The sequence below is a fragment of the Macaca fascicularis genome, chromosome 18 (assembly GCF_037993035.2).
Source record: "Macaca fascicularis isolate 582-1 chromosome 18, T2T-MFA8v1.1".
NCBI lineage: Eukaryota > Metazoa > Chordata > Mammalia > Primates > Cercopithecidae > Macaca > Macaca fascicularis.
The window spans coordinates 80,727,961-80,740,565 of NC_088392.1; the positions used below are offsets into that span (position 1 = coordinate 80,727,961).

The 12,605-nt window shown below is 41.4% G+C and overlaps 1 protein-coding gene across 3 annotated transcripts in view; it reads right to left on the reverse strand.

Annotated features, from left to right (window-relative positions):
* Nucleotides 1-7,404: 7,404 nt before the first annotated feature.
* Nucleotides 7,405-12,605, reverse strand: part of CEP76 (centrosomal protein 76) — a 28,192-nt gene continuing 22,991 nt past the window's right edge. For all 3 annotated transcript variants that reach the window (XM_045377828.3, XM_074022961.1, XM_005587238.5), the window contains 2 exons: nt 9,062-9,279; nt 7,405-8,028 (listed from right to left, as the gene is read on the reverse strand). In XM_045377828.3, the coding sequence (XP_045233763.2) occupies nt 7,890-8,028; nt 9,062-9,279 (357 nt within the window). In that variant the 3' untranslated portion in view covers nt 7,405-7,889. The remainder of the gene's footprint in view (nt 8,029-9,061; nt 9,280-12,605) is intronic.

Consider the following 12,605-nt stretch of genomic DNA (forward strand, 5'->3'; position numbering starts at 1 on the left):
GCCCAACACTATTTTAATGGTATCAAAATTATTCCTTTGTGGCTGGGCACAGTGGCTCATACTTGTAATCCCAGCATCTTGGGAGACTGAGACAGGAGGAATACTTGATGCCAGAAGTTCAAGACCAGACTGAGCAACATAGCAAGACCTCATCACTACAAAAAAAAAAAAAAGGTTTAAAATTAGCCAGTCACAGTGGCATACAACTCTAGTCCTAGCTACTTAGGAGGCTGAGGCAAGAGGATCACTTGAGCCCAGGAGTTCTAGGTTAAAGTGAGCTGTGATCATGCCACTATACTCCAGCCTGGGTGACAGAGTGAGACCCCTGGCTCAAAAAATTAAAAAAGTATTATCTTGCAAAATTTGCTAAGTAATGGTCATTCTTCAACTGTGATATTGTCATAATGCCATGGATGTTTTCAGGGTTAACAAAATTTTGTGGTATTCTTTTTTTTTTTTTTTTTTTTTTTTTGTGAGGTAGGGTCTCCCTCTATTGCCCAGGCTGGAGTGCAGTGTGCAATCATGGCTTGAAGCCTCGTGATATCCCGCCTCAATTGATCCTCCCACCTCAGCCTCCCAAATAGATGGGACTACAGGTGCACACACCATGCCTGGTTTTTGTTTTGTTTTGTTTTCTGTATTTTTGGTAGAGAGAGGGTTTCGCCACATTGCCCAAACTGATCTTGAACTCCTCGCTCAATTGATCCACCTGCCTTGGCCTCCCAAAGGGATGGAATTACAGGCATGAGCCACCATACCCGGCCTGAAAAAAAAAAAAAAAAAAACACAAGAAACTTTTGAATCGATTTATTCTACCACATTTAGAACAACCGCTGCTTATCATAGACAGGCTATTTGATTCTTCCAATCAGGTTTATCAAAACTGAAGATTCCAATTTAACATCTTTAATCCAAACATGTTTTATTAATATATTGACAAAAAAAGTAAATCTTATTCATAACTTGAGTTTAAAATTTAAAATTCCATATATTACTGAAGTTAAGCTAATATAAATCTCAATCTGATTCTGATAAATTAAGATGTATATGGAAAACATCACCAAACACAATTAAGATGTATGTGGAAACCCTAAAGCACACACTAAAAAACCCCTCAAAAATTAGTGATTTAAAAAAAAGACAAAAAATAGTCATAAAAATCATTAAAGAAATTAAAACATTAAATTAGAAAGTATTCTTTTGGGCTGGGTGTGGTGGCTCCCACCAGTAGTCCCAACACTTTGGGAGGCTGAGTCAGGAGGATTGCTTGAGGCCATGAGTTTAAGACCTGTATTTGAGTGAGACCTTGTTTCTACAAAAAAATTTTAAAAGTTAGCTGAGTGTGGTGGTACATGCCTATAGTCCCAGCTGCTCTGGAGGCTGAGGCCAGAGGATCTGTTGAGCCCAGGAGTTCAAAGTTGCAGTGAGCTATGATCACACCACTGCAGTCTAGCCCCAAAGACAGAGTGAGACACTGTCTCTTGAAATTAAGACAATATAATATTCGTCCGGGCGCGGTGGCTCTTGCCTGCAATCCCAGGACTTTGGGAGGCCAAGGCAGGTGCATCGCAAGGTCAGGAATTCAAGAGCAGCCTGGCCAACATGGTGAAACCCCCATCTCTAGTGAAAATACAAAAATTAGCCATGCGTGGTGGCACGCACCTGTAGTCCCAGCTACTCAGGAGGCTAAGGCTGGAGAATTGCTTGAATCTGGGATGCAGATTCAAGTGAATCAATATCATGCCACTGCACTCCACCCTGGGTGACAGAGCAAGACTCTGTCTCAAAAACAAAAAAGAAAAGAAAAGAAAGTATAATATTCACTTAACACAGAAGAAAGCAATAGACCTGCAGGTGCTTTCTGATCTTAAAAAAAAAAAAAAACAAGAAAGCAGTAAGGGAGAAATAAAGGGGGGAAAAAAAAACACGAGGCAAAAGAAAAGTAAGATGGCAAACACAAATCCAGCCATATCAATAATAGCATTAAATGTGAACGGGGCTGGGCGCAGTGGCTCACACCTGTAATCGCAGCACTTTGGGAGGCCGAGGCAGGTGTATCACCTGAGGTCAGGAGTTTGAGACCAGCCTGGCCAACATGGTGAGACCCTGTCCCGACTAAAAATACAAAAATTAGCCAGACATGTTGGTGCAGGCCTGTAATCCCAGCTACTTGGGAGGCTGAGGCAGGAGAATCACTTGAATCTGGGAGGTGGAGGTTGCGTTAATCTGAGTATCAAAATTATTTGAGTATCAAAACTGAGTATCATATATATATAATCTGAGTATCAAAATAATCAAAAAAAAAAAGAAGTGAATGGACTTAATCAAATCAAAAAGCTGAAACTGTCAGACTGGATTAAAAAAAGAAAATTCAACTATATGTTGTCTACCGAGCAAGATACGCTTTATTCCTTTTTTTTTTTTTTTTTTTTTTGAGACAGAGTCTCGCTCTGCACCCAAGCTGGAGTGCAGTGGAGAGCAATCTCGGCTCACTGCAGCCTCTGCCTCCTGGGTTTAAGCGATTCCCCTGCCTCAGCCTCCCAAGTAGCTGGGATTACAGGCATGTGCCACCATGCCCAGCTAATTTTTGTATTTTTAGTAGAGACGGGGTTTCACCATGCTGGCTAGGCTGGTGGTGAACTCCTGATCCCGGGTGATCTGCCCGCCTCAGCCTCCCAATTACAGGCTTGAGCCACCGCCCCCCGCCTTGTTTTTTTTTTTTTTTTTTTTTTGAGACAGAATTTCACACTGTTTCCCAGACTGGAGTGCAGTGGTGTGATCTCAGCTCACTGCAACCTCCACCACCTCCCAGGTTCAAGTGATTCTCCTGTCTCAGCCTCCCGAGTAGCTGGGATTACAGGCATGCACCACCACACCCAGCTAATTTTGTATTTTTAGTAGAGACAGAGTTTCTCTATGTTGGTCAGGCTGGTCTCAAACTCCCGTCCTCAGGTGATCCGCCCGCCTTGGCCTCCCAAAGTGCTGGGATTACAGGCATGAGCCACCACGCCAGGCCCCAATTTTTTTATTTTTCATAGAGATGCAGTCTCACTATGTTGACTTGGATTGGCTCAAATTTTTATTCAATAGGTTTATGCTTGACTAATGAAAGATGAAGTTTCTTTTTTTTTTTTTTTTTTTTTGAGACGGAGTCTCGCTCTGTCGCCCAGGCTGGAGTGCAGTGGCCAGATCTCAGCTCACTGCAAGCTCCGCCTCCCGGGTTCACGCCATTCTCCTGCCTCAGCCTCCCGAGCAGCTGGGACTACAGGCGCCCGCCACCTCGCCCGGCTAGTTTTTTTGTATTTTTTAGTAGAGACGGGGTTTCACTGGGTTAGCAAGGATGGTCTCGATCTCCTGACCTCGTGATCCGCCCGTCTCGGCCTCCCAAAGTGCTGGGATTACAGGCTTGAGCCATCGCGCCCGGCCGAAGTTTCTGGGTTTCTGATACTTTTCTATTAACTAAATAGAGAGATATAAAAATACATATATATACACATATAGAGGGGACTGTCGGTATACATATTGTCAAGAACAACACCTTAAGAGACATTGTTTTTTAAATTTTACATTTTTAATAGAAAAACAACTTTTATGACGGCTAAATATACAAGGTAAATTTAATTCTTAAAAAGAAAAATTGGCCAGGCATGGTGGCTCCTGCCTGTAATCCCAGCACTTTGGGAGGCCAAGGTGGGTGGATCACCTGAGGTCAGGAGTTTGAGGCCCACCTGACCAACATGCAGAAACCCCATCTCTACTAAAAAAAAAAAAAAAAAAAAATTAGCCAGATGTGATGGCAGGTGTCTGTAATCCCAGCTACTTGGGAGGCTGAGGCAGGAGAATCACTTGAACCCAGGAGGCAGAGGTTGTGGTGAGCTGAGATTGCGCTGTTGCACTCCAGCCTGGGCAACAAGAGCCAAACTCTTGTCTCAAAAAAAAAAAAAAAGAAAAAGAAAAATTATTAGTAAGAACAAGCCAGGCGTGATGGCTCATACCTGTAATCCCAGCACTTGGGGAGGCTGAGGCGGGCGGATTGCCTGAGCTCAAGAGTTCGTGACCAGCCTGGGCAACGAGGTGAAACCCCATCTCTAACAAACACAAAAAAATTAGCTGGGCGTGGCAGCATGTGCCTGTAGTCCCAGCTACTTGGGAGGCTGAGGCAGGAGAACTGCTTGAACCTGGGAGGCGGAGGTTGCCGTGAGCCAAGATTGCGCCACTGCACTCCAGCCTGGGCAACAGAGTGAGACTCTGTCTCAAAAAAAAAGAAAAAAGAAAAAATAATAATAGCAGACTTCTAGTGGTACATGCACTGAAATAACCTTGTAAGTCTTTAAAGAAAAATATTAATGCCAGACTCTTGGTGCATAAAAAGCATATTTATTACACAGTTTATACCAAAAGTGCATTTGAAATACACATTACTCTGGTACAATAAGGTGGGAAACTCAGCCTCAATGTTAATTCAGCCTTGATCTTAATATAGTCTGTCTCTTAGTGCATACCTCATAGTTTGTCTCAAAAGTTGAAAATTACCAGCAATTTTCTGTTGATAGCTTTATTTGTAATTTTGGCAAAAGTTTTTTTTCTTTGAGATAGGGTCTTGCTCTATCACCCAGGCTGGAGTGCAGTGGCACAATCTTTTGGGCTCAAGTGATTCACCCACTTCACCCTCCCAAGTAGCTGGGACCACAGGTGTGCACAATCACGCCATGCTAATTTTTAAAATTTTTTGTAGAGATGGGGTCTTGCTATATTGCCCAGGCTGGTCTTAAACTCTTGAACCCAAGACATTCTCCTGCCTCAGCCTCCCAGAGTACTGGAATTATAGGTGTGAGCCATTATGCTTTAAAAAAAGCTTTAATTATTATTTTGCTAATTTTCTACAGTCATGTCAGTTTCATTTTTTTTTTTTTTTTTTTTTTTTGAGACGGAGTCTCCCTCTGTCGCCCAGGCTGGAGTGCAGTGGCCGGATCTCAGCTCACTGCAAGCTGCGCCTCCCGGGTTTACGCCATTCTCCTGCCTCAGCCTCCCGAGTAGCTGGGACTACAGGCGCCCGCCACCTCGCCCGGCTAGTTTTTTGTATTTTTTTAGTAGAGACGGGGTTTCACCGTGTTAGCCAGGATGGTCTCGATCTCCTGACCTCGTGATCCGCCCATCTCGGCCTCCCAAAGTGCTGGGATTACAGGCTTGAGCCACCGTGCCCGGCCGTCAGTTTCACATGAAACATCTGAGTACCATTTTTGATGAAAATTGTAGAATAGGGATCGTAATATTTTCAGACTTTTTAAACAAATTGAATCATAAGTATTTATTATATATAAAAATAAAACAAAGCAGATTTATTTTTTTATAGAGTTGGGGGGTCTCTATGCTCCCAGGCTGGTCTTGAGCTCCTGGCCATCCTCCGGCCTTAGCTTCCAAAAGTGCTGGGATTATAGGTGTGAGCCACCACACCTGGCCCAAAAAGTAAATTTTAAGACACTTTTAGATTTTAATTTTCGAAAAACAAAATCATTTTATTTGTAGGGGTGAATTAAAGTGATTAAAATAACTTGGATAGCCAACTGGTATAGAGTTACTTTCTTAAGATCAATAGATGAAGCAACTAAATTAAGAACTACACACATCAGAGTGAACGAAGATTCTTTGAAAAAATAAACTTAAAAAAGTAAAAAGAACTATGCACAGAGGTGCTAAATAGGCAGTCAGACCCCTCATATCATGTATTATGCAGCTTCTTGCAAAAAGTTGAATTGCTACTCTTTTTAATGTTTGCTTTTGTTCACTTAAAACTTTTTTTTAATATATAAAATGTTAAAATAAGTTGAGGAATCAGCTTTCACTTTTTTTTTTTTTTTTTGAGACAGAGTCTTGCTCTGTCACCCAAGCTGGAGTACAGTGATGTGATCTTAGCTCACCAGAACCTCTGTAGGCTCAAGCGATCCTTCCACCTCAGACTCCCGAGTAGCTTGGATTATGGGCGTGTGACACCATGCCTAGCTACTTAAAATTAATTTTTAAAAAACTTTTTTTTTGAGATGGAGTATTGCTCTGTTGCCCAGGCTGGAGTGCAGTGGCGTAATCTTGGCTCATCACAACCTCTGCCTCCCGAGTTCAAGCGATTCTCCTGCCTCAGTCTCCTGAGTAGCTGGACTACAGGCACATGCCACCATGCCCAGCTAATTTTTGTATTTTTAGTAGAGACAGGGTTTTACTACGTTGGCCAGGCTGGTCTCGAACCCCTGACCTTGTGATCCACCCACAGCGGCCTCCCAAAGTTCTGGGATTACAGGTGTGAGCCACCATGCCTGGCCCTTTTGTTTTGTTTTTTGTTTTTTTTGAGACACAGTGTTGCCCTGCCTCCCATGCTGGAGTGCAGTGGCACAATCTCACCTCACTGCAACCTCTGCCTCCCAGGTTAAAGCGATTCTCCTGCCTCAGCCTCCTGAGTAGCTGGGATTACAGGTGTGAGCCACCACGCCCCGCCTAATTTTTGTAGTTTTAGTAGAGACAGGGTTTCACCATGTTGCCCAGGCTGGTCATGAACTCCTGACTTAAAGTGATCAGCCCACCTCGGCCTCCCAAAGTGCTGGGATTACAGGCATAAGCCACTGTGCCGAGCCTTAAAAAACTTTGAAAACGGCCGGGCGCGGTGGCTCAAGCCTGTAATCCCAGCACTTTGGGAGGCCGAGACGGGCGGATCACGAGGTCAGGAGATCGAGACCATCCTGGCTAACACGGTGAAACCCCGTCTCTATTAAGAAATACAAAAAACTAGCCGGGCGAGGTGGCGGGCGCCTGTAGTCCCAGCTACTCGGGAGGCTGAGGCAGGAGAATGGCGTAAACCCGGGAGGCGGAGCTTGCAGTGAGCTGAGATCCGGCCACTGCACTCCAGCCTGGGTGACAGAGCGAGACTCCGTCTCAAAAAAAAAAAAAAAAAAAAAAAAAAAACTTTGAAAACGTGCTCAATTTTAAAACAAAAATCAGTATGGAGTCACTCACATATGCTTGTTTTCTGTGGTCTCACATAATCTCTCATTTAGTCACATATATGCTGATTTTTTTATCACAATGAAAAGAAAGAAAAAAGGGTTTCAGAAGATAGAATCCATGAAGAGGCTAGTAATGAATCCTCTGACCACAGAAAATCAGTGATAGACTGCAAGATCACAATTTATCAGTATCGTAACAAAGAGGTATAATAAATTTTTTCTAAAATACCCAGTTCATTTTTACAATGAATCACACTGATAAATATTTCTAAATGATTCATGTACTTTCATATGAGGTTATTAATAGTTATGCTTTTCTGGTATTAGTTTTTTCCTATTCTTGCTTCAAGGTCCAACCTTAAATTTCTGGACAGTCTCAGATATCCCAAGGGCTAGGAATAAACCACAAAAGTGATAATTCATCAACATTTATTTTTACCAATGCAATAAATAAATCTGTCATGAAGTTAATTTCTCCTAATTTGTATAAAATAATCCCATTAACCTGTGAAAAGTAATGATCATATTGATTTTTCTAGGGCTCAAACCCTTAGACAAATCTCTCTTTGATTACCTGTTAGTGTAAAGAAAACTGAAGGCATTTTATATTAATATTTAAACTACTGGTAACTGTAAACAAAGTAGCATTTATTAAAATAGAATATACACTTAATTTATACTAAATTCCAGGGAGATTTATACAAGTTTTTCAGCCTTAATTTTTAAAGGAACACATGATTTTTTTTTAAACATTACCAGTCAAGTATATACAAAATTGAAACATGCCATTCAAGCCAGATTGTGATTTTAAAATAACAAACCTCTAAATAGCTAAGTAATGTACAATGTGTAAAATTCTAATTACACACAGGTATAATTCTTACATAAATATTGGCCCTATAATACCGAGCGATATTTACAAGCAAACATGATCCAAACAGCACATGCAGATTCAGGGTAAGTAAACACTCGGACACGAACTGCCAGTCGCACTTGGTCTCCACGGCAACAGATTATTTCTTCACAGAAAGGAGATCTATTTAAGAAAAAAAAATTATTCAATTAAGAAGTGACCATACACTTTACTTCCTTATTTGCAAGTAAATCAGTATTTCAAATAATTTTTTCAGGCTAGGCATGGTGGCTCATGCCTGTAATCTCAGCACTTTGGGAGGCCGAGACAGGTGGATCACCTGAGGTCAGGAGTTCAAGACCAGCTTGGCCAACATAGTGAAACCCCATCTCTACTAAAAATTACAAAAATTAGCCAGATATGGTGGCAGGTATCTGTAATCCCAGCTACTTGGGAGGCTGAGGCAGGAGAATCACTTGAATCCGGGAGGCAGAGGTTGCAGTGAGCTAAGATTGTGCCACTGCACTCTAGCCTGGGTGACAGACTGAGACTCCATCTCAAAAATAAATAAATAAAATAATTTTTTCAAATTCTGTCTCTGCTATCAAATACACTATAATTTTGGTCAAGCTATTCAAATTACAGACTATTTCCTTATAGTCCAAACAAAATCAGAGATACCTGAGACTACACCAAAATCACTGGGAAAATCATCCCAGACTATCTAGGGCTACATTTCAGACCAAATGAATCAAAATCTGTGGCAAGGAGGGTAAGTCACTGAAAAAGCTCCCATGTGACTCGGATGTCATTCCTAAATAACTACCAGATTAGGCTGGGTGCAATGGCTCACACGTGCAATCCCAGCACTTTGGGAGGCCGAGGTGGGAAGACTGCTTGAGCCCAGGAGTTCAAGACCAGCCTGGGTAACATAGGAAGACCCCATCTCTACAAAATAAAGATTAAAAAAAAATAGCCACGTATGGTGGCACGTGCCCGTGGTCCCAGTTGCTTGGAAGAGTGAGGTGGAAGGATCACTTGGGCCCAGGAGGTCCAGGCTGCAGTGAGCCATAACTGTGCCACTATACTCCAGCATGGGCAGCAGAGCAAGACCTTGAGTTAAAAAAATAAAAAAAACACAAAATAAAAAAAACCCTGCCAGACTGATCTCTAAGATTCCTAAACTGAAAAAAGGATTCCATAAATTACACCTTACCGAAGACATGTGGCAAATGCACGTCTTGCATTTCTATACACAAAATGTATTGGGAACCCTTTAAATGTGTGACCATCAGGCACAGCCCTTCTTATGGCATCTTGAAATTCTTCATTGCCTGCTGAAATACTTGTTGTACGCTCAAATTCGTAAGACGCCAAAGCTGGTGATAAAAGGTAGGAGAGCTGGTCTTCCCAAACAGTAGTGAGGCCCAGATCCTATAAGCAATCAAGAGAAAAAGAAAAAGTGAAATACAAAAATATTTTCAAAACCAACTAAATAAAAATGTTGATCATTTTAATGTATACCAAGAAAAGATTTTTAAAAGCTATCATAATATTTTAATAATAATAATTATAGGGATGTATAGAAATAAAAATCAGATAAAAGGAACTACAGGTGATCAGATTTTACTTCTTAGAGAAATAACCAAAAAAAACCATTCAAAACAATGTCGTTCACGAGGTCCCCAAATCCTGTAGTACTCTAATATCTACTAAAAAATACTATATGAAATAGTCTTAATATGGAGGACAGGTATAATTCTTATATTTTGAGATATTTTGAGATATTTTACTTAACTTTAAAGAGTTTAGGCCGTGCGTGGTGGCTCACGCCTGCAATCCCAGTACTTTGGGAGGCCAAGGTGGGCTGATCACGAGGTCAGGAGATTGAGACCATCCTGGCTAACACAGTGAAACCCTGTCTCTACTAAAAATACAAAACATTAGCCGAGCGTGGTGGCGGGTGCTTGTAGTCCCAGCTACTCAGGAGGCTGAGGCAGGAGAATGGCGTGAAGCCGGGAGGCAGAGCTTGTAGTGAGCCGAGATCATGCCACTATACTCCAGCCTGGGCGACAAAGCGAGACTCTGTCTCAAAAAAAAAAAAAAGAGCTTAGTAAGAATGAATCTGTTTACTAAAGACTGACTCTTCCTACCACAAACTGAACTGCAGAGGTGAGAAAAGTCAACAAATTAATTCTATATGTAATTAAACAAGTATTTACTGAACATGTACTCTATAAAACTTATATAAGAGATAAAAAGATGAACACATTTTACAGGCCCCTAGGGAGCTTAAAACATATTTCTAATGTTAAAAACACATGATTCCACTTATTTTTTATTTTTTTTAATTTTTGGAGACAGAGTCTTACTCTGTTGCCCAGGCTGGAATGCAGTGGCACAATCTTGGCTCGCTGCAACCTCTGCCTCCCAGGTTCCAGTGATTATCCTGCCTCAGCCTCCTGAGTAGTTGGCATTACAGGCACCCACCACCAAGCCCGGCTAATTTTTGCATTTTTAGTAGAGACGGGGTTTCACCATGTTGGCCAGGCTGGTCTCGAACTCCTGACCTCAAGTGATCCACTCACCTTGGCCTCCCAAAGTGCTGGGATTTACAGGCGTGAGCCATCGCACCCAGCCCATGATTCCATTTGTAACACCAAATGATATCTATTGATATCTAGACATATGAAGTTAAAAATAATATTGTTACAAATACAAAAAATTCTCAAAATTCTAGATATTTTGATTATCGTAATGGATCTCTGGCATTTCCTCATTTCACATTCAAAGTTTTAACTCGTCACAAATGGTCTCAAAGGTCCATGGTTAACAATGCTTCTCCTGTGGCAAAATGTGAACTTTTGCTGATTTATAGGCACCTTAACTTAAATAGTGATCAACACTGGCATCCGTCACAGCTTCGTTTTCTTTTTCTATAAACAGTAATTCTTTCTTTCTTTTTTTTTTTTTGAGACAGGGTCTTACTCTGTCACCCAGGCTGGAGTGCAGTGGCACAATCTCGGCTCACTGCAGCCTCCGCCTCCCCGGCTCCTTTCACCTCAGCCTCCAAGTAGCTGGGACTGCAGGCATGCGCCACGACACCCGGCTAATTTTTGTACTTTTTGTAGAGACAGGGTCTCACCATGTTACCCAGGCTGGTCTTGAACTCCTGAGCTCAAGCGATCCACCCATCTCAGCCTCCCAAACTGCTGGGATTACAGGCGTGAGACACCATGCCTGGCCAAAAGTAATTCTTATAAGATACTGCTTTTATTTGTAAGCAGAACCTAAGAAAAGAAAGCTAAAGGCAATACAAGTGATGGAAGGAAATAAAAAGTAATAAGGGGCATTCATTTCCAGCAATATAATGGACCAGAGGTATCCTGACCAACTCTTGCTGAAACCATATTACAAATGCCAAGTTTTCCAAAATATATATTTAAATGCTTTGGTAAGTTGACAAGTGAATAAGAAATATATTAGAGGCCAAAGCTAAGAGTAACTGGGAACCCAGAGAACATGTTTGATAAATCAGTTTGCCTTTGATAGCCTCAAAGAACATAGAAAACAGGGCTCACCCAAGGTGGGGACTGGAACAGGGAACCCTAAAAGGCGAATTAGAACTCAATCTTGTAGGAATTTTGGATTCGAGTCCTTTGTTGGTGATACGTGTTACAAATAACTTTTCCCACCCCACAGCTTCAATCTCTTAATGTTTTCTTTTGATGAACTTAAGTCTTTAAGATATAATCTTTTCCTTTATGACTTAATACTTTTTATATCTTCTTAAAGGCACTTTACAAAGGAAATCTTCATGCTATTTGACAAGAGGCTTGATCTGGCTGGGCACAGTGGCTCACAATTGTAATCCCAGCACTTTGGGAGGCTGAGGCAGGTAGATCACTTCGAGACCAGCCTGGCCAACGTGGTGAAACCCTATCTCTACAAAAAATACAAAAATTGGCGGCATGGTAGCACATGTCTATAATCCCAGTCATTCAGGAGGCGGAGACAGGAGAATTGCTTAAACCTGGGAGGTGGAGGTTGCAGTGAACCAAGACCACGCCACTGCGCTCCAGCCTGGGTGGCAGAGCGAGAGACTCCATCTTAAAAATAAAAAATAAAAATAAAAATAAAAGAGGCTTGATCTCATAAGTAATCAGGGAAATGCAGATTAAAGCCAGACATCTACTTAGTTGAGTATAATATGAAAACAAACAGGAACCAACCTGGGGAGAAAAATGAATATGAAAAAAATATAACCCAGTATACATATTTTTTCTTTAAAAAATAATAGAGATAGTGTTTCATCATATTCCCCAGGCTGGTCTTGAATTCCTGGGCACAAGCGATCCACCCACCTCAGCCTCCCAAAGTGCTGGGATTATAGGCGTGAGCCATCAAGCCCAGCCTAACCCAGGATTTTTAAGGGGGCAAATATGTGCATAAGCATTTCACAAAGAGGAAATCCAAATAGTGGTATTCAGCAAAAATCTTAACTCTAAGGGATGTGAACAGGTTCACCATTCTTCATTTCTAAGAGGAAGTAATTCATTCTATAAGCATTAATTAATTTGGAGATTTCTGAGTCTCAGAACTTAAACTTTCACGACTTTCAAAATTATAAGGTTCATAATAGTAGGGACTATAGTTGTTTTGTTCAGGTCTAGAATAGTGACTGGCACTATCACACACACCAAAAAATAGTTAAATACAATACTACACAAATGAAAAGAAGTAGGAAACTACAACGGTTT